This window comes from Taeniopygia guttata, chromosome 3 (genome assembly GCF_048771995.1).
Source record: "Taeniopygia guttata chromosome 3, bTaeGut7.mat, whole genome shotgun sequence".
NCBI lineage: Eukaryota > Metazoa > Chordata > Aves > Passeriformes > Estrildidae > Taeniopygia > Taeniopygia guttata.
This window is the reverse complement of record NC_133027.1, coordinates 106442700-106469420: the sequence shown is the minus strand read 5'-3', so window position 1 is coordinate 106469420 and position 26721 is coordinate 106442700. Positions and strand designations below refer to the sequence as shown.

General features: G+C 39.5%; 1 protein-coding gene and 2 non-coding genes across 3 annotated transcripts; 2 read left to right on the top strand and 1 right to left on the bottom strand.

The window, feature by feature from the left end:
• Positions 1 to 157: 157 nt before the first annotated feature.
• On the bottom strand, positions 158 to 26648 carry IARS2 (isoleucyl-tRNA synthetase 2, mitochondrial). The gene is made up of 23 exons (XM_004175121.6): positions 26415 to 26648; positions 25909 to 26031; positions 24919 to 25075; positions 23786 to 23934; positions 23646 to 23695; positions 23440 to 23549; positions 23264 to 23354; positions 22783 to 22898; positions 21565 to 21734; positions 20715 to 20805; positions 20359 to 20510; positions 19252 to 19412; positions 11809 to 11911; positions 11105 to 11198; positions 5808 to 5916; positions 4918 to 5020; positions 3829 to 3954; positions 3327 to 3458; positions 2647 to 2753; positions 1715 to 1860; positions 1339 to 1529; positions 644 to 788; positions 158 to 532 (listed from the first exon to the last, which is right to left on the bottom strand). Exons 1-23 carry the CDS (start codon positions 26616 to 26618, stop codon positions 378 to 380), a joined length of 2985 nt encoding a protein of 994 aa, XP_004175169.5. The 5' UTR covers positions 26619 to 26648; the 3' UTR covers positions 158 to 377.
• On the top strand, positions 16804 to 16875 carry MIR194-1 (microRNA mir-194-1). Its single transcript, NR_049083.1, has one exon. It is a non-coding gene; the product is annotated as a microRNA mir-194-1 (primary transcript).
• On the top strand, positions 17123 to 17193 carry MIR215 (microRNA mir-215). The gene has a single exon (NR_049112.1). It is a non-coding gene; the product is annotated as a microRNA mir-215 (primary transcript).
• Positions 26649 to 26721: the final 73 nt, after the last annotated feature.

Here is a 26721-nt window from a genome sequence, read left to right as displayed (position 1 = left end):
TCCTGTTTTGTAGAGAGGACTGGGTCTCTGGGGTTCTGCTGGACTACCAGCTGCCAGTATAAAAAATAAAACAAGAGCTGGTTCACTGGGGATTTTCTCTTAAATGGAAGTGAATTTCCACAGAACACAGGTTGCTAAGAACAAGTAAATCAGTCACTTATTTTTAACTACCCTTTTTATTAAGCTGAAAAGTGATATACACAAGTAGTGTATATATATATATATATATTTATATATATACACACACACAAAAAGTTCCCCAAAATACATGATCCTCCTGCTCAGGCTGGGGCTTAAGCATCTGCTTCTACAGGTTCCAGTATGCAGACCTGCTGCTTCAGCCACTTTGGAGCAGCTTTTGCATAGGCATTTTGTCTTCACGTGCTCCCCTTTCCAGCAGCAAGGACTTGGAGGCACCGTGGGCAGGGAGTGCTTGAGGACTCGGCCGTGTATCTCCTGCAGCGAGGGCATTTTGCTTTGGCAATGGGTCGGGCTATAACTTTGTATGAAGATTGTTCACAGATGTCACCACCTGTCAAAGAAAGTGTCATTGCTGAGAGAGAGGCTGGAGCTGTAGGTAAGACTCAAGGCAGGAACTACCCAGTGTTGTAGTGCAGGAGTCTGTTTGGAATGGTTCTCTTACCTTCCAAGTTAATCAGGAAGGTCCCTTTTATGATGTTTGCATCTGAAGGTGTTTCTTTGGGGAGCTCGCTCAGCAGGGTTGTCTGGGAAGCCATCATTATCTCGTTCAGCTGGGAAACACTGGAAGTTTCTTCAGCCTGCAGTGCCTAGGGGGCAGAGAGCTTTCAGACTTGGAACTTGGTTTTGTTTCTCAGCACTGTCCATTATCTAAAATAAATACTGAGCTGTGGTTGCTAATCAGAGTGGATGGTTTGAACCAAGAGTCCGATTTACTCCTGCCAGGAGCAGGAGGACAGACTTGAACTGCAGTGTCCAAGAGAAAGGGGCCTGAGGGCCAAGCAGCTGCCTGTAGGCCAGCATTCCAAGGGCCAGGGGCATCCCACCCTGGGATGCTATATTAGAGCATTGCCAGCAGGGTGAAGGTGATCCTTCTTCAAGAAATAAAAGCTAATTTTTTTATTGTCAGGGTGGTCAAATACTGGCACAGGTAGCCCAGAGAGCTGGCAGGGTCTCCATCCTCAGAACTATCCAAAAACCAATGGACAGCCTGTTCTAACAGCCTGCCTGAGCAAGGGACTGCACTGAACAGGCCCCAGCAGTGCCCTCCACCTCAACCATTCTGTGATCTGCTGGTAAGTACAAAGCAGAAGAGAGGTTTCACACAGACACCACTATTCTTAGTTGCATTTTTTTTACCTCCATTAATTCAAACAGCAATCCAGGCTCAATTACAATGATGACTTCATATTCCAAAGAATTCTTGCCAGAGATGGACCCAAGGAAGGAGTCTCTCACTGCACATGCACCTTCTATTGCTTCCTCAATGCCAGGCTTCTTCCATGCTGAGCTTGCATTAATCCAGCCAGTACGAAACACACCCTCCGAGTCTTGAAAGCAAAACAAAGCGATTCTTATTTTAGTCTGTTTATGAAATTAATCAAAAAGAGTGGCACATTTCTGTAATTGCAATTAAACAGTGCAATTATTAACTGTGCAATTAAACACTGCAATTGTTAACTGTGCAATTAAACAGTGCACTAAAGGACTTGCTTAGCAGTGGTATGTGCTTTACCTTTCTTGTAAGGGATGTACTGGAAAACCTCTTCTGCCAGGTGGGGCAGGATGGGTGCAAAGGAGCGGACGACGATGTCCAGAGCCTCTGCCAACACAGTCTGACACGAACGACGCTTAGGATCCTTTGCTTCTTCACAGTAGAGCCTGCAAGACAGCAGGGAAAGGTGGAAAGTATTCCTGTGCTCATGGTTCTGATCGAGAGCCACACTTTTGGGACTGCCACTGGACATACAGGAGTCTGACCCACCCAGCCGTTGTAAAGAAAGCTTTTCTGGAGTGCCCTGCACTAGGCAAGCACAGTGGGCTATAGACAGGACCATTGGCAGCCACGGGAAAAGAAGATTCTCTACACAGTAATTTGGGGAGAGAGAATCTGTCCTCAGGGAGCTGAGCTTTAAGCTGTCAGCCCTTTGCTCTGGTTTATCTGTAAACCTCAGCATTAGGACATCTTTCTCTTCCCCCCACTCCTCCTTTACTTATGTTCTGGAAACTAAAGATCAGAATAACCTCCACCCCTCCTACCCTATGAAACAGCCCTTGCACATTTACACAGGTATCTGTCGCAGCCTTAGGATTCTTTTACTGATCTAAAAAACCAGATAAATACACTTAGTTGCGCAGCTAACTGCTAAAAGCCCTTCCTCCTGTCTTCCCAAATTCAGATGCACACCCTTTCTGGACAGAAATATAAATCCAAGATTCCATCATTAAATATTTGGTTTTAAATGTGTTCATTTGATGACCTTTTAAAGTGTTCAGTACCACCAGTGGAGAGAAGAGAGAGCACAACAATGCAACCACTCAGCTGAATGCACTGAGAGTCCTCTGAGATAGCTGTGTTCACTCAGCATTCACCTAGAACCTTATTACCTCCATCCCAGACCCATTCCTTTCTTTTTACCCCTTTAAAGCCAGCAGGAAGGAACTCACCTGTCCTTGATCACACTGAAATAGAAGTTAGACAAGCTTCTGGAACAGAATGCTTGCAGCAGTCGAACCACTTTGCTATACTCGTATTGTTTGTAGGCTTCTGTAACCTGGGAGAGGGAGGTAACAGTGCATTGGTTTGCATCACACAGCCCCTGATAAGCTAAACTTACAGAAAAGGGAATGAGGAGCAAAAAGTCTGGCATAAACTTAAAAAAGTTATTGGAGGGGAAAAAGTTAAGTCAGTTAACAGTTAGGCCAAATAAATAATTTCCAGTCAAGTTTGAAAGAAAGAAAAGGAGGAACCCTAGAAACTAGGCCCATGGTTTCAGGAGAATGATTCTGAGTGATAGAAATGTCAGAGTTCTGTAAAACAGCACATTTCCAAAGCTCTAGTTTTTGGATTTTATTTTTAATATCTATCTTTAACTATTTTTAAAGACTACTAATTTGAGGCCTTGGGCAATGAGTGGGAAAATCTGGTTGATGTCCAAACCAAGTTAAGAATATTAAAGTCTTCCTCAAAAATTGAGATGGGCTTAAGGGAGTGCACATTGCATTGAAGGATGCTTTGTGGTTGTAATGTGCCGGTGTGACACACACACTTTACTCACACACCTAAAGAAAACATAACAAATGGAAAACATTACACACATGTTCATCTAAACACAACTGCCTCCTACCTTGCTGCCATATTCATGCAGTAAATGCAGCATGTATTGATCCACTATGTGCATCTCTGCAGGGGGGATGGAATCTGTCTCTGGGTTGAAGCCGTCCAGGTTTCCCAGCATGAAGCGTAGCGTGTTCCGGAGCTGGAACAACCCAGAGCAATTAAACATTATTAGCCTTCACTTCAGATGAAACACAAAATGCTCATATTCCATCATTAACTAAAACTGACTACTTTTCAAAATGACTGTTTGAATAGTTACAAAGGCATCATAAAGAACACATGGCAAAAGGACCTACAGAAAAATAAAGACTGTTGTTACCAAAGCACAAAGCTGTGAAATGAGTCTTTTTCTCAGCACACTTTACTATTTGACCCACAGGTGTAAAAAGCAGTAGTACCTCCCTAAATAAGCTTGGAAAAGCTTTCTTTAAGCTAAAGACTGGAAAGCTTTGCAGGCAAGACACAGAGGACCTGTTGTTGGGATAGGTGTTGGCACTGGTGGCTGTTACCTTGTTGATGTCATCTCTGGCAGCATTGAGCACCACAGGCCCAATCATCACCTCCGTGAAAACATTGGATTCTGCCACCCACCAGCGGAGAACGTCGGCACCGTATGGGGGATCCTTGGCGTGATCCTGAGGACAGACAGGAAAGCACAGAGCCATAGAATAACTCCAGCTGGAAGGGATCCATAGGGATCATTCAGTCCAACTCCCTGCTCCTCAAAGGACTACCTAAAACTGTCCATGTGCCCAGAGGCCGCTGTGGTTGAAGGCTTCCCCCTCTTTTAGCAGGAGTTACTGTTCAGCAGTAACATCCCACGCTTGCAGCACTTTGTGTACAGGCAGTGCTAGAACCCAGGTAAGCTGAGAGAAACTCATCTGCAGCCTTAAATCCTTTGATTGCTTATCATTAAATAGCAGTGTTAATATCTAAAACTACAGAAGTCTTTCTTCCCCTTCAGCATGTTTTCAACTCTGAAAATGGCTTTTCTCCTTTGCGAAAGAATAGGAACAATTGTTATGTTTTAATTAATCAGGGAAGCAAGTCATGCAAGGATTGATTCTTTTCTCTAGTGACTTGCAAAATCTGCTCAGCAGCCTCAGAAAGAGCAACAGCAGGACTGGGGAGGGACGGAAATTCAGAGCATCACTGGCAGTGCAACCTCCCTGACCACGGAATGAAGTTTCCAGAGTAAATAATGGCCTGAGAGCAGAGAGGTTGCTGGGGTGCTACTGCTACATCTGACTGCTGCACTGCCAGCCACACATGGTAGGCTTCGGTCAGTTTGACAGCAGAGGCTCAGTTTGTTGTTGTTGTTTTTATTATTCCTCTTCTCCATTACTCCATCAACACTATTAAAAAGGACCCATTCTACACCCTCTGCATAATTTTCTTTTCTCTTAGCAGAGAATGCAGGCGAGGGGTTTTCTTGCACTACAGCAGAATCAACACAACTCAAGGTTTTCAGTCCAGCCAGATGGAATTGCAGTACAGCCAAAGCAGAGCCTGACAGAGTTCTGCCACAGGACAGCTGCAGAATCTGGCAGTGAAAGGCTGTAAGTGGCCGTTCTGAGTAACTCACGAGCTTGACCTACTTCGCCTCCATTGATGACAACATCAGGGTCAACCACGTTGCCAACAGATTTGGACATCTTCTCCCCTTTCTCACCAAGAGTAAAGCCATGAACCACCAGAGTCCTGCAGGAAAGATTTTAGTGAAAACAAAATCCGAGGGAAAATCTATGCTAAGAATTGATTTCTAATGAGGATATTCTTGGATATTCTTAAGTCAAAGCACACAGAAACCCCCTGTTTCGGTAAGCCTGAGGCTTCATCCCCTGAGTTCAACCAACCATGAATATACCCTGTACTACCATCCAAGGAGAGCAAACAACTTTATTTTCCTCATTTAATTTTGTTGTGCAAGCAACAGATTGTTTAGCTATCCAGGGCACGAGTATTTAAATTAATTAAAGACTAATGTGTTATTTTCTTTTTAAGCCAATACATTTCTCAAAACTGCACAGCCTCCTTGCAGCTGAGCCACATTTCCCTTCCCTATGCTTTCCATCTTTCAGGAGATAAATGGTGTGCCACAGCTCCAGCAGAACACACACACCTATTCCCAATTCCCTACAGCCTAATGTTGAATTCACAAGTCAATGACCTTGGGAGATTTGCACACTGCACTTCCCAAAGAATTTCTTTAATTGTGGGAGTGAGAGATAGCAAAAAGCCAGACTTGTATCTGTTTAGTCCTAAATGACTAAGAATAAAAATATTATTAGAATTATGATAGAAAAAAGTTAAAGAGTAAATTAATTAAAGTCTAATATAAGAAAAACTTTATACTGAAAATGTAAGAACACGAATCAGATACTTGGTACTGGTTTGATTTCTCTTGTTTATACACGACTATACACACTTCCAAAAGCCCAATATTCAATAAATGGACTAGAAATGTGTTTGCAATCCACACACTTACTTGTATGGTGCCTTTTTCCTTGCTGCCACACTGGTTAAGAGAGAGGACTGAAACCAACCTCCCAGCTGATCTTTTCCTTCAAGGTATGTATCTGCTCTTTGATCTGCACCTTTAAAAGCAGAACATTTTATTTGAAATATCAGACCTTATATCTTAAAACAATTAACAGACAAAATCTCTGACAGTGATTAGTAACATTGATCCTGCTTTTTGAAACCAAGGTAAGTTACTTTTCTAAATGGTGTGTGGTTACTTAATTATGATACAAGGGATTAATTAATAACACAATTTTTAAAATAATCCAAAACTTGCCACACTCCATAATTTAACAAATAAGCTTGGTCTCTCCCAAACTAAATAATAAATTAGGAAAAGAAGCAATCATGCTCAGATTGCTTCAAAGAAGTTCTCAGAATACTTTTCAGGAGCTCCTGAACAAACTGGAATACCCAGTTACTGGAATTACTTTGGAATTAATAGAAATCTCTGCCACCATCTGAAGCTTCCCCATTTGGAATTACTCAGGGCACAAGGCACCAAGGTAAGGTGCCCAACCAGTCCATGGAAGGCATTTACAGAGGAGAGCAGGAAGCTTTGGCAGTGACCACAGCTCACCTGTGACAGAATTTACATTTCTGGTCACTGGTGTTCCAGAAAGATTAAAAACTTTGGCAAAGAGTTAGGACAACATGGGAAACAAGAAAGCGTGTTGGGGATAGAGGCATCTGGAAAAGGCTGGCTTGGGAAGGCTGAGTAGAAATACAAACACAGAAAAAAAGAGGAATGCTAGGGAAGAACAAGTGGAGCTAATGAGTACTTTAGAGGAAAATTGGGCTACAAGGCAGGCAGATTATTAGCTGACTGCACATTAAAAGCAAAAGAGCCAACCCAGCTATTCCACAGGGTTGAGAGAGGACAGCACAGTTTAAATGGCTTTACTGGTGGAATTCAGTCACTGTACAAAAAGGTACAAAGCTTGCTGACTTAAGAAGTCCCTCCTTGTCCTAAGCAATCCCAGACAGGTCACCAGAGTGAGAACAGAGTAATGTGAACACAGCAGAACAAGTCAAAGCCTACAAAGATGCAAAATCATACACATATTTGTCAGAAGTTTAGTTTTGATTCTACAAGTTGATGGTGTTGCTTTCTCAATATTCAGACAGAACTTTTTCTACTCAATTTTTATTCACTATTTCCTCTTTTCCTCTTCCTAGGACCCCTAAGACAATTCTTTTTTCTGCCATTGACACACTTTATTTGTCTAACTTAATGGAAGTTTCGATATTTTGATCCATCCTGCAATAAAGGGAAGTTCAACATTACAAAGGTCAAGGCCACACAGTTCCAGGTAGCACAGGAAAAATGTGTGGGTGGATATCATGCCTTTTACACATTTGCTTATTCAGTCAAGGAAATCTACAAAGAGTCTGGGGTTTAGAAGTACAGTAAGTAAGAAGCTACCTTTGTATTAAGAGACTGCAAAAATAGTTGTGAGGACAAGATAGAATATTTGTGGTAAGGAAGATAGTAACATTAGAAAATCTGTAACAACACATTTGTTACTTACAACTACTTTACTAGCCACTGGTTTTAGAGAAGTGAACTTTTCATGGAAATGCCAGTAGTTAGAGGAGAGAAGAATGTCAACAAACAACTGATTACAAACAGCAAAGTGGATTGTGCTTTTCTGATAGGAAGTAGTACATTTGGGAAGCTGGCTACTGGTGCTTGCAAAGTTAACAGAGGCCTGAACTTTTAATCTGTAAATAAAAACATGGAGTTTGCATATAAAAACCTGCCTTATAAGTAGCTCCCCTTCCTCAGTTTTGTTAAATTTGTGATTGTTATATATAAATTAATTACAACAGTGCTCTTTTTTTTTTTTTTTTTTTTTTTTGATAAATGGAGAAGTATGTCCAACAGCCCAAGAGAGTTTTCTGTTGTTTATTTTAACTGAGGTATAGTACATAGGTCATTAAAGAGAATTACAATTTATGATCCTTCTGGTTTGGATTTCAAGATTCCATATCTTTGATCTTATAGACTTTGACTTTTAGATTAAACATAATGTATTTTAATGCCAGGAATGAACCAGCTAAGATAAATTCAAGCCTCTCAGTCAGCACTAAAGTTTAAACACTTAGATAGGCAAGTTGTAAAATAATCACATTCATTCAGTTAAACATTAGCCAATAAGATAGGGAAAAAAAGTTATGATGTTGAAAACTACCATCATTGCAATACCCACAAAACTGTGGGTAAAAAGCTGTGTGACTTTTACCAGTGGCAAATCACATCACAGTGAAGTCCAGTGCGCATTTTTATATTAAATATTTCTAAAAATAATAATCTCAAGGTTGTAGTGAGGCTGGCATTATGTCCATGAGGAAAATATAGAAGAATTTTAAGACATTAAAGAAGAACTTTAAGACATCCCTTAAATGGATGCTCCAGAAGGAGCCACTGAAATGAGCTCTGTCAAAAGGCTGAACTTAAAGCAAAAGTACAACAGAACAAATGCTGGGCACCACAGCATTAAGTATTTAAAATTAATATATGCTTTTGAACAAAATTTTGCTTTTACCGCACTTTCTTTTTGGAAGCAGTGGATTAACAGTCTTCTACCTCACAGCAGCATTGTGAAAATGCAGTTACCCATGTATGGAAGCACCTGGACTTAAATTTTAACACTGCATAAAACAGTTCTTCCCCCAAAAAAATTTGAGGCATGTGTAGCAAGAAATAAACAGGATGAGAGGGCACAACAACTGTTCAGTGAAAACAGTATTAGGCAAACAGCATCCCCAGGGAATTTTAGGGGATTTCAGAGAATGTTGCACTTGTGGATCTGCTCTCAGTGATGCTAGTGAGTGGTTTTTATTTCACACACAGTCTACTTGTAGCTGTACAATTTTGAGTTTGTGACTACAAATCTAATAGCCAGATCTCTGATTTTAGTGTGTAAGTTGCACCTGCCACACTGCTGACATAGAATGGTTTGGTTAATCTGTCATTTAGCTACAAGTGGTACCTTAAGGCACACCCAGGCTGGAAAAAGGAAGCCAACCATAATTTAATGGAACAAGAGTAACTTTAGGCCACGTCCATCAGCAATAGGCCCAGTCCCTGGAAGGAGATGCAGCAGGGCAAGCATTAGAAATAGGACTGTGCAAAGGCAAAAGATAATGCAACCTATGATTTACACCACTGGGCTTGGCTGTCACTGAGCAATTCCTTTAACCTCATTCAGCAGAATCTCTCTTCTTGTCCCTCTTCACCCCCTTCCCAACCTGCTGTATTTGCTGTGTGGCCATCAGCTAAAGGATTCATTTTGTAACAGCTCCACCTCCTTCAGCAAGCTCAGACACAGCTGGGTCAAGTGCAGTGAAAACTCAGGCCAAGTTCTGAGTCACAGAGATGCTGGAGAGAAGGAATTATTTTCACAACACTGGAACTGACAGGGAAATCTGTAACATCTGTTATTCCTGCTGGTTACTAACAGATCATTGACTTAGAATTTTCAATAACTTGAGTTCAGGGCAGAGTGAAACAAGTCTCAGTTTTAGCCATCTTTTATATCCTGCAGTTGCCCTGAAAGTAACTCGTGCTGTGAAAGAACCTCTGCCACCAACAGTGACAAAAGGCAGCAACAACCTCTGCTATCACTTATCTCCTACCACAAAATTAGTTCTTCTTCCCATAATGACACTCTCTAAGCAATCTTGGATTTCTCCATGAATTCCATCTTTTTTTCTCCAAGAGTACTTTGGGAAACAATCCCACCCATTAGCCTGTCTGTAAGCCTTGCTGATTATCATTGATATTGGAAGAAGTTCTGCAAAAAGCTTTAAAAACTGGAGTGTATTTGGGAAATAGAGAACAAAACTCTTAATTCAACAACTTCTCTTGCAAAGTTTCGTAAAAGGTGAGTTAAACCAGTAATTTGATATAAATCACAGACTGGCTTCACTACTGGCAGTGGCTGGAAGCCTCAATTACACAGAAAAAATGTAATGCAATTTTTGTGTAATTTCTGAGAATAAACAGGGTTAGGAGGTTACACTGCTGGTTAGCCAGTCCCCAGCTTGGACAGCAGTGGGGCCACTCCAGATATGTCACACAGCAGCAGAAGATGCCTTACACACACCAAGCTCCAGCAAATTTCATTAAAAGAGAGGACTAGGTGGAGAAGAGGAACTTTAATAGTTCCATGAAAGAAGAAATCTGTACTGTGGTAACCCAAACATTTATTAGACACTACAGAATCCATATGGGAGCTTTACACAAATTAACAATGAATCCAGAGTCTTGATTCTGCTATTCCTTATGAAAAGTTATCTCCTTTACACAGGATTAGAGGGCTGAGGTGTTCAGCCCTTTACAAATGCAAGTTTGTGACTGCATAAAATAGCTCTACTTTGTTATACCTTTCAAAATCAAACCAGAAACATTTTCTAAGAGCATAAACCTCAATGTATGTAAAAGTCTTCTAGAAAATTAATGTTTGCTGATGGTACTGTCGCCTGACCATGTTGCTAAGAAATAAAACTCTGCTACTAACGTGTTTTATAATTCAGCAAGATTGTTATCATGTAATTGTGTACAGAGGGTTTAAAGTCCAACAGACTTGATGTATGGGACCAGACTCCTCTCTAGAAAGGACTCCTGACTTTGCACTATCCTCCAGGCAAACAGTGTATATTTTACATCTTTTTATACAAATATCTATCTGTTACCCACTGAGTAGCTCCTACTGGCAGTAGGAGCCATAAATAGCATATAGCAAGTATAAATATTTTAAGCTACAATATACTCCTTTAGTTACTGAAAGTAATCAGAAGTGAAAAAGCACACCTAACACTTTTAAATTATAGAACTTAGACTGAGCAGCTGAACTCAGTCTTATTTTGCTTCAAATAGCACAGACAAGCACAGACTGAAATCTGTTAACTAAAAACAATTTAAGACTACCAACCAGCAGCAAAGTACCTTGGCTGTCCATGCCATGACACTTCTCCACTCAAACAAGTATGAGGTGATCAGCAGTTACACAGTACACCACATGTCAGAATCATTACAGCAGAATATTAGAAGAATCTCAACTTTAATTATGCTGCAAATGAGTTTGCCAACATTAATTCCTTATCTTTACAAGCAAAAGCAGCTTTACAAGTCACAGCCAGCCCGCTGCTGGCATAATCTGCCTCAGTTTTGCTGACACCAACACTGTCACACAGAAGAGTTATATTTTGCTCTCCAAGTATTTTAAAAGAAAGATCAACACAGGAGTTCTTTACCTTCCAAAACATGAGCCCAGGAAGTTCCACTGTCAAACCAAATGTCTAGGACATCCTGTCCCTTGACATAATCCGAAACATCATGACCACCAGCCTATTGAGAGAAAAAATATTAAATAACGCAAATAGAATACTCTATATCATCAAGGCTTTTCAAAGCTAGAAATAAAGCAAATTTGGTTTCTGGACCAGTTTTGTATGGGTTTTGTTACTAACTTTGTGAGTGAACACAAAATAATGTAGATAATTTTTGACAAGAGTTTTCAGGTAATTACTGATGGAAACTCAAGGTAGGGCAAGGAAAAATTACAAAGAAAACTTCAGATGGCACAGTAACACTACAGCTCTGCGTTAGCTTAAGTACACAATTGTTAAAGAACAATAAAAAGTTAGGAAGAACTGAATAAAAATTCTAATCCATCTTAATGACCAAGACCTAATACATATTTGGGCTCATAATTTGGTTCACTAGGATGCCACTTTCCTCCTGATCTAAGAGGAGGAGGATAGAGATCTCTGCCTTGAATTAACAGCACAAATCCAATTGTGTGTGTTCTGCCCCACTCAGAACTCACTCTGTGAATACTCCTTTTACAATGAGGGTACAAGACTGAAGAGGATCATGGGAATAAACAAAATTTTTATATTATTTCCCATCACTCAACTGTGTCAAGCAGCTGCTGTACCTGAAGTCAGAAGTTTACCTTTGCTATAGCCTGTTTGGAGAGGAGTTGTTCGATGGGGAGGGCCCACCATGCATCTGTCCCTTGCTGCTCCACTATTTTGATGACATCTGTGATGGTTTCACTGGGTTAGGAAGAAAAAGGGGGTTTATGAATGGAGCAGTTAACCACACCTTTCCACAAGTATCCCAGACTCAAAGCAGTGAGAGATGCTGATACACAGACCAAGCTATTAGAACCTGTGATTTTCCAGGTTCTAATCCATACAAGACTTCACAGAGCTTCCTGCCTGCATTAAATACTTTCTGCCTTTGCCTTCCAAGATGGGAGGATTTGTACAACATACAAAAATGCACATGGATTCCAAATATCTTCTACAAATACCTCATAACTGGGGCACTCAGAAAAGATGCCAGCAGCTTGAAAACTTCTAAAATCCATTTTATTTGCTATTTATGACCTTGAATTTAGTGAAACTACACAACTATTTCCCCTCAAAATATCTGCTCTTTTTAACAACAGGTTTATTTTTCCTACTGGATACAGAGACTTTGAGAACTCATGTGGAAAGGAGTGAGGAAATGACAGCTTTTCAAGTAGCACACACACACACACATATATATCTTAAGCTTCCAGTTGCCTGAATTTCCCAAATTTAGCAATATATTTTTCAAACTGTAATAAACGTAAATATATTAATTATATATTAATATATGAATTCAGTAAGAAACTGAAAATTCTGCACCCAGTAGAGGAGTGATAATAAACCATTCAATATATACTCTGAAGGCAATCTATGAGTTCGTAACATATAGCACCAGCCAGGACAAAGGTTCTGAAATAAACAGATATTACAGAAATAAGAAAAATTAAAAACTAAGCATTTTTTCTAATCTGAACAGATAAAGCAACCTCAAGGTGTGCAGTTCTGTGCATTATTTATGACACATTCAATCTTTGGCCCCAGTAGGTAAGGCTATAGGGAATTGATTTTTAATATTGCTTAATACCAAGTCTAGACATAAATTAAGGTATCTTAAAGAACCAAAGAGGAACCCCACACACTTTGTCTTGCTGACACACAGAGCACTTCCTAAATAGGTGATTTTGAAGACATCTGCTGTATTTAAGGAGTACAGCAGATCATCATGACCTGCCAACTTCATACTAAACCTGCTGTGTTACCCAGGCCACCAGAGACTTATTTATAACTTGAGAAATGAAGATTTAATCAGTTAACTAATTTCTTGACACAGTATTGGAAAAAGGGGGAAAAGTAAAATAATTATCTGGCGTAATTGTCTTGAGAACACAGAAGGCAGATGATCTTCAGTCATCATTCAGTTTTGGGTTTGGTTTTTAACATAGTATTTTATTGCACTGCTAATAAGCTGAGCTACATCATTAAAACATTTAGTGGACTCCTACATTCAGGGTTTAAGGATGAAAACATATTCTCCAAGAAGCTGTAGAACAAATTAGTTCAGTTCATGACAGGAGGTGCAATGGGAAGAAAATCTAGTTTTGCTCTTAACTGCTCAAATTGCAATGACAGAACATCAATTTTGTACCAATCAATCACTCAATCATCAATTAATCAATTCACTTCTCAAAATAAATTCCTGTAGAACATCTCAGCAGATTTTCTTCAGGGAAAAGCCACTAAGGACCAGTATTCACACATGGACATCCTTGGTGGCACCACCACCATTCTGCCCCTTTCAAACCAGCACAGGCATAATTCACCTTCCATTTTAATGGTGGTAGGACACAATTTATGGTTTTGTAATGCATCTGCTAACATTTATCTTGCTAAAACAACACTGAGGCACTCCAGTTGTGAATGGTACCACTTCTTTCCAGAAATATTTGCACAGAGGCCTATTTGGCTGGCTATACTTCCAGCTGTGAGAGTGTTACTTCTCCAAGACAAAAGCAAACAACAACCCCTGGTACAATTCCTGGCAGACAGTTGCTATACAACCCTTATGTCTTACCTCCTTTACCCTAAATCTTCAAATTCAGAAAGCTCACAGGAAACACAAAAAAAGAAATTTGTCTCAGCCTGGACTAAACTATTCCACTGAATTTGTCTTTTGCAGGATGAGTACCTTCCACTGACAAAGCTGGATTTACACCTTGACCTTTAGTGATGATGCTGCAGCATCCAGGAACATTTTAGAAAAAGCAACACACAATATTATTTTTCACTCTTTGCCAATAGAATTTTCCACCTTGGATTCTTCTCAAATACACTTTCAGTGTACTTTTAAAGACAGTTTATAGATACCCAGTTGTCTTCATCTGAAGATTTGAAAAGCTCTCTCCACAGTTTCAATGCCTTCCTCTCACTGGCTGAATCTTACCCATGGAACTCACCAGCAGAAGACAAGAATAGCTAAATTAAAAAGAGGATTATTTACCCTAAAACATGCTTATTACCATGTAAAATATTTGTGTATGTTGAGTGACACATGCAAGAGGCAATTCAGTGCTCAGCTAATGGCTCTGGCCTCAATGAGAGCCAGAAAAATTCTCTGAACAAGAATCATATCCACAATTTTACGGAAAAGCTACTAGCACATCCTGTAAAGCAGAAAATTTAAACAGGAACTAAGCCTGTCCTCCACATAACTTTTTCATATTGCAAATACACTTCAGTGGAGGGACATAAACTCCAGTGATGAATTAATTTTTAATCTATACATTTTTAAAATATTCAACAGGTATTTCACAATATCAATATTTGGAGGGATTCATAAAAGGTCATAAGTCCAGCTATAGATTAAAACTAACAGTTATCTTGGACAGCATATAAAAAGATACTCTTAATAAACTATTAATAAACTTAATAAACTTCATGAATTTTTTTCCTTTCCATCAGAGGAGGGGGGAGGGGAGAGACAAGAAGGAAGTAAACCCTTGCTATTACTCTCCCTTGGGAAACCATAATGAAATGCCTACTTTCATTTACAGTAAGTATTGCCGATGTCACACAAGACTTGTGTACCCTTGTAGATAAACCATTCCCACAAAACATACCATGGGCTAACCTTTTGTCAAGTATATTGCCATGCAATGCAAAGATTACAGTATTAATTTATGAAAAGCAGATTTTTTAAAGATATTTTTGTTACACAAGAACCAACAGGTGCAATTATGCTACAGATAAAACTTTTCAGATAAGTAAAAGGAGGTCAGATTTGTGTTATCAATTACTTACAAGAAATAAGGAGTCAAGGACTGTGAAGTCAAATTTTTATTGAATAATATTCTCAAAATTCTACCATTGTTTCAAATCAAGTTTTAAAAAAATACAGTATTTTAGCAGTGCAAGTTTTTTTCACTATACAGTGTTTCCCTAAAGAGTATAAGTGAACATTAACAAGCATTTTATAAGAGCAGGTAGTTTAGATGAAAAATTTCCAAGGTAGCTTTTCAACAAATCTTTTTTACTCCTACAGTTTGAAAAATACAAGACAAACACAGTCCCTGTACTTGCCTCTGCTTTGCTTGCAGGATCCTTATGATTAATTTTACTATAAGAGAGAAATAACTTTATTTAAGGTATCTGCACTGTAAGGAGCAGGATTTTTGCAAAGTACTTTTCTGTAAGGTGCAAGTGAAAACCACCTTGCTCAAATAACTACTCATCAATTTATAATCTGCAGCCTTCAAGGTGAGCATGATAACTCCCTGAGTGAGCCATAAAGGCATTGTAAAACTTTGCCCTGTATTCAGAGGCTATCTGGAAGAACTTGCATTACGTGTCCCTGCCGCGCTCTGACAGCCCGACGGCGATTCACGCTACCACGGCTCCAGCCAATCACCCTGGAGCCAGGTATTGATTATGCTGCACACTTATTTAATCTGTTAACAGAAATTAGGCAGCATTAAGATACAGTCAGGAGCAGAAGAATACAGAGCCTGATGTTCTCTCCATCTCCTTTCCAACAGCAGCAAAGAGGGGAAGTTATCTTCTGCTTTACAAGAACGTCAATACTACAGCTGTAAGTATTTAGGGGATGGTAAGCTGCTATTAATTGCAATTCATTCAAATGTCTTATTATGTTAAAAAACAAATTAGAGCACAGGACAGGCCTCCTTCAAAAACATGTTGGGTTTTTCTTTTTCAGAAGTTTAATTCATGTCTTAATCAAAGTCACAGGGAAGTGGACAACGGCTGTGAGGGATTAGAACAACCTTTGCAAATAATGCTATTTATTATCATATTTATATCTGAACATTGTATTTGTAAAGCAGTTACTGCATCAGGTCATATTAAAGACTATCTCACATTTATTACCTGTGCTGAGCTACTACTGGAAATACAATTCTTATATTTTAGTTTCGGAGTTCTTTCTTCTTTTCTATGAGTTAGAGTTTCCTAGATGAAGAATGTTTTCTCTTGAAATCTATTAAATGTTGAAAGCTGTCACACATCATAAACATCTATTTGTGCACGTTCTCTAAATTACTTAAAGTCTTTTTTCTCCATTTGTGCAGAAAAATCCCACAGAATCCCACCTCTGTATTCTTACTGAAAATGGCAATAACGAAAAATGCTCTCTCTTTTCTCTCTCTTTCCTATAAGGGATTTTTAATAATAACTTTCACTCCTGGTCAAAATATGATGCAGCATACTCTGCATAAAATAATTTAAACATCACTGGTATATTAAATTTCTAACCATAGATGACAATGTCATTGAATCAAATATATTTTAGGATTATGGGGGGGCCACAGCAGCAAGGAGACTCATAGAGACTCTGCACTGAACATTACTAACTACCTCTTGGCTTTTAAGCTAGGAAGACTGGATTGCTGGTGTGGCAAAAACACTGTTATAGAAAGAAGTTCCACCTTGAAAGAAGGGCTTTTAACAGCTTTTCATGTGACAAATTCAGGGACAACTCTCTGAGGAAAACAGCAGTTTATTTTGGGGACTTCTTTTCTTTTATTAAAAGTCTTTTTACAGGTGCTACTTGAACAGGTTAACTCAAGATCGACCACTGGTGCTCTCATATGTAACAGCAACTCCATGTGGACTACACTGACTTCCAGTGGAGATGCTGTTACTTTTGATGGTCACTCAAAAACTCCACAGCAGCTGCTACTGAAAGGTTGTTTATCCAGCATTCAAGTTAAAAACAGCTCATGTTTTGAAATGCAACTTATTTACTGTGTTTTATGTTTTAACTATATTAATTATTCACACTACGTATGAAACTTCTTAAGAAGTATGTCAGCAACCTGTTGTAATATGATTTTCAAAATGATAATGCAAATGTAACAAAACAGCCAGGCTTAGCTGCTATTTTCAGTAAGAACTGGTGTCCAGGAAAATGACCTATGAATTGACAGACTGTCTTTTGCATTTGCCTGTCACTTCTATAGGCCAATATTCTGTGCACTTCTACTCCAGTTACAGAAGTTTCCTACAGTTAACTTTACAAATATTTAAGCTCAACTCTTTTAGAACACTTAATGACTGCTTTACACTTTGCTTTGAAAATTCCACAAAGAGTAAGTAAAGTTAGAAGTAAAGAGTACTGGCTATAAATAATCACCTGAACCTGTCAGTTGAATGAAATAAATCTCTTTCCAAGCATAGTGAATATGTCTGTTTTTTTTCCTAAATGCTTCTCTATTCCCCAAATCAATTCTCTACCCAAATATGCCATGCTGTCCCCTTATTCACTCCCCTACAAGTCTCACTGCTGCGCCAACATTTACACACAAAGGTGGAGGTGTTAAGCTACGGCAGAATTTGCTACATCAAAATGCTGCAATTGCCACATTTTCCACAATTTTGGGAATAATCTCACACTGCTTGAGCACTCACAAAAGGCAGGGGCTTTAATACAGGTCATGGCCTTTCAAAGTTATTTTACTACAACCTAAAGGAATTCCTACACATCCCTCCTTTCAAACACTTTCTGTCCCAGCTGCTCAGTGTTCAGAAGGAGCTCCTGCTTTTTGGTACCCTTCACATTTGAGTGCCAACTGCTGGACTGGCTTCCATTACACTTTTTTGCTTGTTAAACTACATCTTTAACAATTTTTAAGCAACACACATACTCTCAAGCCTATTCTTCAACCAGAATACAAAAAGTTTTCCTCAGAAAGAGTAGTTTTTTATAGAGACACACACATGCTTTTTTGCAGGTAAAATGGTTTTATGTCCCACAAACCCTCCACCACTTTTATTTCCTGATGTGTGCCAGCATTATCCAGGCACTATAAACGACATTGTGGCTACTGTGGTCTTTTCTCACAGTTATTGCCTACAGTGAGAGAGCCAAAGTACATCTCTCTGCACACCTACACACCCAGTCACACCAGGTGAAGCTAAGCATTACCTGTCTAAAGTCCATTCCCTGCTCTCCACACCCTAAGCCTCACCTACTACTGTCTACTATCTACTGCTTGTGTGCTCAGTACAGCCTCTGGAAAACATGCTGGACTCCTGCAGTACATTTACTCAACACCAAAATAAAAAAAAGTTCTGCAAAAATATTCAAGTTCACCTCCACTTGTGAAAACTTATGAATTTTCCCAGAAGTTTGTAAGGTTAAGGTGTACAAAACCAAGTTACATCAGCATATCTCAAGGCAGAAAAAATTATGGAACTAATTCAATGAATAATTCAAAATTATGGAACTAATGCAATACTCTTTTTATGAAATCACCTCTTAGAGAGCATTCACAACTGAAAATCTCTGTTCCCCAAAGAACTAAAAGTAGAACTCTATTACTCCTTACAGGACACAAAAGGATCGTATTTGATTGAGTTTCCTTGTTTTAAAGCATAGCTTGGATTTCCTCTGCATTATGCTGTCTATAATTCCTGAAATGCAGTATTTGCAATATCTGGATACTATTAAACAAAAGATGGCAGAACCAGGCTAGCATCTGAAGATCTGGACACACGAAATCATATAGCTAAGGGACAGTTCCAATTGAGGCTGGTCTTCAAAACTACTCAAATTTTGTTCTGAAACAAATTACACATATTTATTCTGCAACCAATGTGGTTATTCCATTTCAGATCTCACTGTCACTTAACTGCAAAAAGCTATTTTGACACAGTACCTGGACTATTTAATGTACAGTGGTACAATTACAGTTGCCATCTATTCTAACCACAAATTGCATTTCATTGCTTGCTTAAATGGAAAGGCCAGTCATGACTGTCAGCTCATTGAAGACAAGGGATGAAAGCAGCAATTAATCTCAAGGGGAGTTTTCAGGTAACTTAAGTATTTAAGTAAATTGATTCCTATTATTTATATGTAAGTCACTTCCAGCCACAAGCTTTTGATCATTTTAACTTATATCTAAATGAGATCTGTGTATAAGCAACTACAAGTAAAAGCATGCATTCCTACTTGAAGTAAATTAACTGCAGCACAACAGACAGTGCTGCTTCAGTCAGTTCTCATGTCTAAGCTAGGCAGGTACCTGTTTATCAAGCATTCTCCTGTGCTCTTCTGATAAAAAGCAGGAATTGGAACGCCCCAGCATCTTTGCCGTGATATGCACCAGAAGGTCCTTCTGTCCAGCATCTCCAGCATCCTGTTCACTGCAGATGTGGGGATCACTTTCACTTTTTTCAGCACATCCTATAAAGGAGACAGTGAACTGTTGACCATGCTTCAGCTTTCCCACAATTAATTTCTATGCTGCCAGTAAAATGTTACAGATCTACTCTCCCATTCCCAGTATCAAACAACATATTCTCAGACAACTGCCTGCTGCTCTTCAATAACTTACTTGAACACTGCATATACTGTGCATTTCCCAACCAAACCCCAGTTCTCTGATTCTCTAGCAGACACACCCTAAAAACAAGTTAAAAATGGCATCAGTGACCGAATCAGAAGTTTAAAAGCTGACTGTATCTTGTACTCTTGTCTACTTTGAAAACCCACCTTGAAACAAATTGTCTGTAGAGGGCTACCACTCACTCCCAACCCTGCTGAGTAACCACTGTGTTTTCATCCATTCTACATAAAGATGAGTAAGGAATACACACCTCATGCCATAATTAGAATAAAATCACTGTTACCCTAAGGTGCTGGCCTGAATCTTCTCTGCGGATCTATGTAACTTCAAAGAGCAAAAGACCCCAAGCTTTAAAGTTATTCAAAATAGGACTGTGACAAAACTAACAGGGTAGCAAATAAAGATGTCTGGCCACACAAGGCTAGCCTAAGAAAAAAAGGTAATTTTAACAGTGACAAAATTATCTCTTCTAATTTAACTCCTTGAAACATAATATTTAAAAAAAATATTTTAGGGAAAAAACATCAGTAGCTCTAAGAAACTTCTACATCTGTAAATACAATGGGCAAATATACCAGTCAGAGTAGCTACCCTGGATTATATCAACATTGACAAAAGAATTGACAACATATTTCACTTCAACAAGTAATTAATGCTTTTCAACTACTGTTCATAAACCCTGGAGAAGATCATATGCTGGAGGAAGCTACAGCAAGACTGCTTTGCTGATCCAAGTAGCATCAGCTGTCTTCATGTTTCTCATAAGAAAGCCAAATTACATACCTGTGCTGCAGCCTTCACATCTGCTGTGTTTACAAACCACTGTTTGCTGGCACGAATAATAATTGGTTTTTTAGTCCTCCAGTCATAGGGGTAACTGTGCACATATTTCTCCTCTTTTAACAAACTCCCAGCTGCCTGAAGCATCTTAATGACTGAGAGAAAAAATGAGGCAAGATTAAATTTCAGTTTGAACATATGACTGTTAACCTCAACTCAGTCCATTCTATAATCAACACTTAGTAAGGAATGCCTGTACCTCATCTATATTCAATATATGGCCAGTTTATACATATTCTTGAAATCTATGCAGGACCATTTGTGATGAAGTAACAAATGGTCAAACATCAAATACTCACCAGCTTCATTCCCTTCTTCAAGGACATTCTTGTTTTTAAGTTCAGAACCTGCTGCTTCTGTAAAATACCCACTTTCATCCACAAGGCAATCCTGAAAGTAAATAAATTAATCATGTCAATAAAATACCATGCACCAATTAATTATCTTTCTGGTATTCAAAAGTGAGTAAAATACTCTACTGGGTGATCCTTTTCTGATGAATAACAAAATATTTAAGTATACTTCAGATTTAGTGAACTGCAATTTAGTAATCTACCAGGTAAGTGAATTTTAGGTGTCAGAAGAAATGAGCACCACTGAATTTCCACACATACAACAACTATCATACATCACAGTCACTGGTATGTCAGTGCAAAATAAAGGCAAACCTAACCCTCCCCATGCCTCATATCCTGAATCTTCACTCCCATCAATCAAACTGGCCATGCATAAATGAGCTGTATTTATGTATGTGTTTAAAACAAGCTTTGCTGAAAAAATAGTAACAATAATCTACATAACAGGTGACTTACTGATCTGCATGTAAAAGACAATTCTGAGTAGCGAGAGTCAATATCTGAGATATCTGTGTTCTCCTTTAAAAACAAAACCACACAAAGACCAGAAAAATCCGATTCTAAGACCTCCCTGTAAGTTTTAATTAGCAGAAGGAAACTTCATTCTTTTAACCTGATACACATTTCCTTAAGGTTAGTCTTGCATTTCTGCAGGCCATTAGTGATACTCACACTTCTGTGAATGCTTAAAAATATTTTCAAGTTTTATGCACAAAATAAAATAAATAATTTTAGGGTTACAGAGTCAATCAGTTCCAGGAACTCAAGAACAACAGCTGAAAAGATAAAGTACCGTGGGTAGCTGATGGTGGGAAGCTACGCTGTAATCTTCCATACCATGAGCTGGGGCTGTGTGAACTAATCCTGTCCCTTTTGTCATTGTCACATGATTTGCAGGTAACAGGGGAGAGACTTTGCCAGGAATGGTGGGATGAGCACAAGAACCATCTGCCAAATCTGCACCTGAAAAACACAAGCAGAAGATAAAATAGAGAAACACAGTTCACGCGTTCAACTTCTTCTGTCAGAGAGCAGAAAAAGAACAAGTGTAAAAAAACACAGAAGAAATACTATTATTAAAGCCTTGCTGAAAGTCAAGAATCACAGAGCTTGAGGAATGTGCCATGTGACAAAATGGTGTTCACAGAATGATTTTCTCCTAGAAGGAACATGTTTAAGAACTGCCTTCACAGTTATGTACACAAACACAGAACTATAATTAATTACCGAATATATGGGAAGTTAAAAAGAACAGGTTCCAATAGAAATTTCTTATTAAGAAGGTTCAACTCTACAACTCTTGGATGTTATCTGTAAATCACATAATTCAAAAAGATGGAAGCTATGAGAAACAAACACCCCCAGTAATTTCATCATTAGGTAAACTTCCTCTGAAAGAGAAGGCATGGAAAGACACAAAAAAAAAAAAAAGAAAACAAGAAGTCATAGAAGTAGATAGAAATAGATTCCTCGCCTCCTTTACAAATGCATATTTCCAGCACTGAATCACTGAGGGAGGCAAATGAATAAAGCTCACAAACAACACACTAAATCCCAACTCACAACACTGAATCCCAAGCCTGCCTGTTAAGAAATGCCACTGTGCAGTTTGTTAGGATGCCAACTCATCTGCTTCAGTTTGTCCAGACAGACAACAGCCACCTACAATACCTCAGCAGTCATGCTTGTAATTAGCCCCCTCTTGTCATCAACAATGGATGGAAAGACAAACTGCACTCAGTGTAATAAAGATTTTGATACTGAACAGACTTGCACTCTACATTTCATTTTTCCAAACATGAAGCCAGATTTTAAAAATTCATTTGAAATCTATGGATGATAATTTGAGCTACAATACACCAACAGTAAATCTGACAGACTCCTCCTCTTCCTTGTATTATTTATTGAGGCATGTTCTCAAATTATAAACACATTTAATCCATCAAAACTGGAACAGTTTTGAGACACCTCTCAACAGATTTCTAAGCAATTTAACAATATGAAATCCTACCTTTACATGTTGATACAACTTCAAACTGTGTGTCCAGAACAGCAGCTGTGGATTCAACTCTATCTGCAGCAAGGATGAAGTGTTGTCCAGTCGTTGCACATTTTACAATTGAGTAGCTGCAATACAAACATGAATTTGTGATACTACGTAATTACAAATACCACAAAGCTACCAATCTGTGAAATGCTTAATCTCTAAAAGACAGACAAGTAGGTTTTACATGTCCAATTCACTCATAAATCTCAAAATTCCAGGTAATCTTGCCTCATGAAGAAGAAATAATTTAATAAAAATGTAGACAGAAATTAATATATTAGATGTAAAACAAAGCTTACAATCGCATCACTTAAAAGCAGAACAAAAAAACCCCAAACAAAACCCAGAGAAGATGCTTTAAGTAAACTGGCAGAATGTTTTAATTTTGCTGCTAAATACCAGTAAGGACTGACAGAGACAACTGAACCAAGCAGAAGACACCTACGCTGAGTCTGGCATGTAACAAACTGCTTGATTGGCTGGCACAGTCCAAGGTTGCGTGGTCCAGACTAGCACACTAGCAGGGGATGATCCATCTACAGATGTAAATTAGAAGTACTTTACTCACAGTTACAACAAAAATCCAAGCTGTCAGTCTCTAAAGCTACAGAGAAGTCGTACCTATCACAGCAGTCAGCTTAGGCGGCGACTTCAGCAGCGGAAATTTCACGTACACAGAGCGACTGATGTGCTGCTCGTTGTACTCGAGTTCTGCCTCAGCCAAGGCTGTTCTGATACACATCAAACACAAGTTACACACTCCAACATCAAAAGCTACTGGCATCCTTGCTAAAATTTTGAAGACAAAATAGTAAGTTGATTCTTACTTTGTTGAAGGGGACCAGAACACAGGTTTATAGTCCCGATAAATTAAACCCTAGAGAGGACAGTAAGGGGAAAGAAGAAAGTTAGGAGAACCAAAACTTATACAAAAATCAGTACAGACTTGCACAGAAATTCAACATACCTTATCATACATCTTGTGGAAGACTCTCAGCTGGTTTGCTTCATACTTTGGATCAAATGTAAGGTAGCAGTTGGCCCAATCTGCCATTACACCCCAACGAATGAAGGCGGATTTCTGTTTCTCAATCGCTCTTTCTGCAAATGCTCTGGCTGAAGGGAATGGTTCCATTAAGCACATGGTTTAGCACACTAAGATCAATAAAATACCACTTAAAATGCACTATTGACTTTTTTTATAGTAAAGCCAGAGCTGAATGTAGTGAACCTATGCACTAACTATTAGGGTTCAAAATACATACATTTCAGACTGGTTGTTACAAAAAATGACTGCAAAGAGTGAACAGGAGTGAGTGGCACTTTTTCACCAACACAGGAAAATGAAGCACATGTCTTTAGACAACAAACTTTCTTTTTAAGAAAGGCAGGGGGAAATATATTTTGTTAGGAAGAAAAATTTCTCAAAATAAGTTCTCAACATAAAACTACTAACAGTGAAAGTTAACTCCCTCTGCTTATGCTGATCCAAAATTTTCTAAGTAACATACATTTGAAAATAAGTTAGTCCATTTCATTACCACAATTTCAAGTTAAAGCAGTTTCAATTGCTCATTACAAAAAGCTTTGCAGCCGAATGATGACGCCTTTCAACCCATTTTGAAAAGGGGGTTTGAAATTATTTCTTCAAAACTGTTTCCATATAATGCAGACTTTCTCCAAAAGTATCCCTCCTATAGTTTTGTAGGATTGTTAAAAAGTCAACAAATATATCCCTACTTGTGATACTGAACAAAGCTGTCCTGAAAGACCCTGACTTCTACATGCATCTTTTCAGTTCCTAATCAAATGCAGCCTTCAAAAAGCAAAAGGATGCTGATCTGATAAATAGCAGCTTCCTGCCATTAAAGAGTTAATTGAAGCAGACATCCAAATCTCCTGCCCTCCTCATTTTTTTTGTAACTGAGGGTCAATGCTCTGCATGCCCATTACAGCAACAAATTAAGCCTTTGTGAAATTATCCCATTTCATCAGATTCCTGCCTACTCTATCTGCTTGGCAAATTCACCAGTGAACATAGGAAAAGTCACCAATAGCTAATAGAAAAGGCCACAATAAAGTCTCACAGCTTTTATTTACCTCTCTGCCGAATTTCCATCGGTGAAAGATTTTCAGCTCCTTTGACTTCTGACAGTGCCTTCAACTCGATTGGCAGCCCATGGCAATCCCACCCTGGCACATAATGCACTTTATAGCCTCTCATCACATGGAAGCGATTGGTGATGTCTTTCAAAATCTGAAAAGCCACAAGGGTCTGTTATCACTTTAGCTCCCCCATGTGGAATAGCCACATCTGTAATCAAACTCCTGTTTAAAAAATACAATTATCAAAAGCTGCAGGATAAATTCATAATTAAGACAGAGAAGCTCTGGGTGCTCCATCCTTGGAAGTGTTCAAGGCCAGTTTGGATGAGGCTTTGAGCAACCTGGTCTGGTGGAAGGTGTCCCTGCCCGTGGCAGAGGGTTTGGAACTAAATAATCTTTAAGGCCCTTTCCAACCCAAAGCACTCTGTGATCCAAAGACCCTGAATGTTTTATTTTTCTTGCCTAGCATTTTGTACATTGGCAGAACCTTAGAGGACTATTGATCCAAGGAGTTCACAACCAGTGGAACTGAGAAATGCATTTTATAAACTTGCAAGACTTGAAGTGAACAAATCTGACTTGCTCTCATTTTTAAAACACTGAGCTGAGTCTAAAGCACTGGCCTAGAGCAGATTGCTGCAGCCCAAGCTCTGGCACTGGGATTGTGAGAAGCTGTGGGTGACAGCTCACAATCTGAGTCTTTCTCACTTCGTGGTCAGCGTAATGCTGTGAATCTCAGGGCTGAATCAAAATGAACTCTAAGCATTCAGTACATGGTGTTTATGTTGGAGTATGGCATCTATGTCAACATGGCAAAATATGGCATCCACATAACCATACCACTGGTTTTTAAAAGCCCCAACTACCAAAACCCAAAACGTGTTAAAGTGTTATAGATTTAAATGGGAATGGAGAACACAGGGCACACGACAGCTGGTTTTTTACCACTTCACAAGCATAAAGTATGAACAAGTAAATATTTACTTTGTTTAATGCATGGCCAACATGAGGGTCTCCATTGGCATAGGGTGGTCCATCATGCAGACAAAATTCCTGTTTTGTCTTCCTTTGCCTTTGCCATGAGTACAGTTCCGAAAAACCACATTTCTGTAGAAACAACAAGAAAAAGACCAAAACCATCCCAAATCTCTGCACTTCCTAAAAGTCTGGATGTGAAATTTACAACAAAAGCAGGCAGGCAAACAAATACACTTTTCTAACTCCGCAAGGGACGACATTCGTAGGTTTTAAATAGAAAAAAGACGGAAGAGGGTGAAATATTAAGCCTGAGATTATTATCCTAGCACTACACTACCGGACGGCCGTGACTCTCCTCCAAAACAAACTGTATGAAAGGTATGACTATATAAACTATAGAAACATTCTAAAAAAGAGCCCGGGCTGGCCAGAAGTTGTTCCTGCGCGGCGGGACCGAACCCAAGCCCTGCCGGCCCGGGGCAGCCCCAGCCCCTCCCGGGGCCCGGCCGCACCTGCTGCGTCTTCAGCTCCGTCTCGGGCTGCAGCCGCCCCGGGAGCTGCGCGGGGAAGCGGCTGCGCGGCAGCAGCACCGTGTCCCGGTACCGGGAGTCCTCCCGGCTCTCGGCCGCGGTCTCCGAGGCGGCGGAGCTCGCCCAGCCCCGGGCGGGCCGGGCCCGGGCCCGCGCCAGCGCCGGCGCCCGCCAGGCCCGAAGCATCCTCAGGGGCGGCGGCCGCGCTTCCGCCGGCGCGACGGGCCGCGGCACGGGACACGCCGCGCCGAGACTCCGGCCCCGCCCGGAGCCGGAAGGATTCGGGGCG

Excerpts from the sequence above, each read along its gene's own strand:
- IARS2 (XM_004175121.6), bottom strand. The coding sequence starts at position 26,618 with ATGCTTCGGGCCTGGCGGGCGCCGGCGCTGGCGCGGGCCCGGGCCCGG. Across the intron at positions 26,032-26,414 it reads CGGAGCTGAAGACGCAGCAG|AAATGTGGTTTTTCGGAACT; the intron begins GTGCGGCCGGGC and ends TTGTTTCTACAG. Across the intron at positions 11,912-19,251 it reads GGAGAATGCTTGATAAACAG|TGAAACCATCACAGATGTCA; the intron begins GTACCTGCCTAG and ends TTCCTAACCCAG.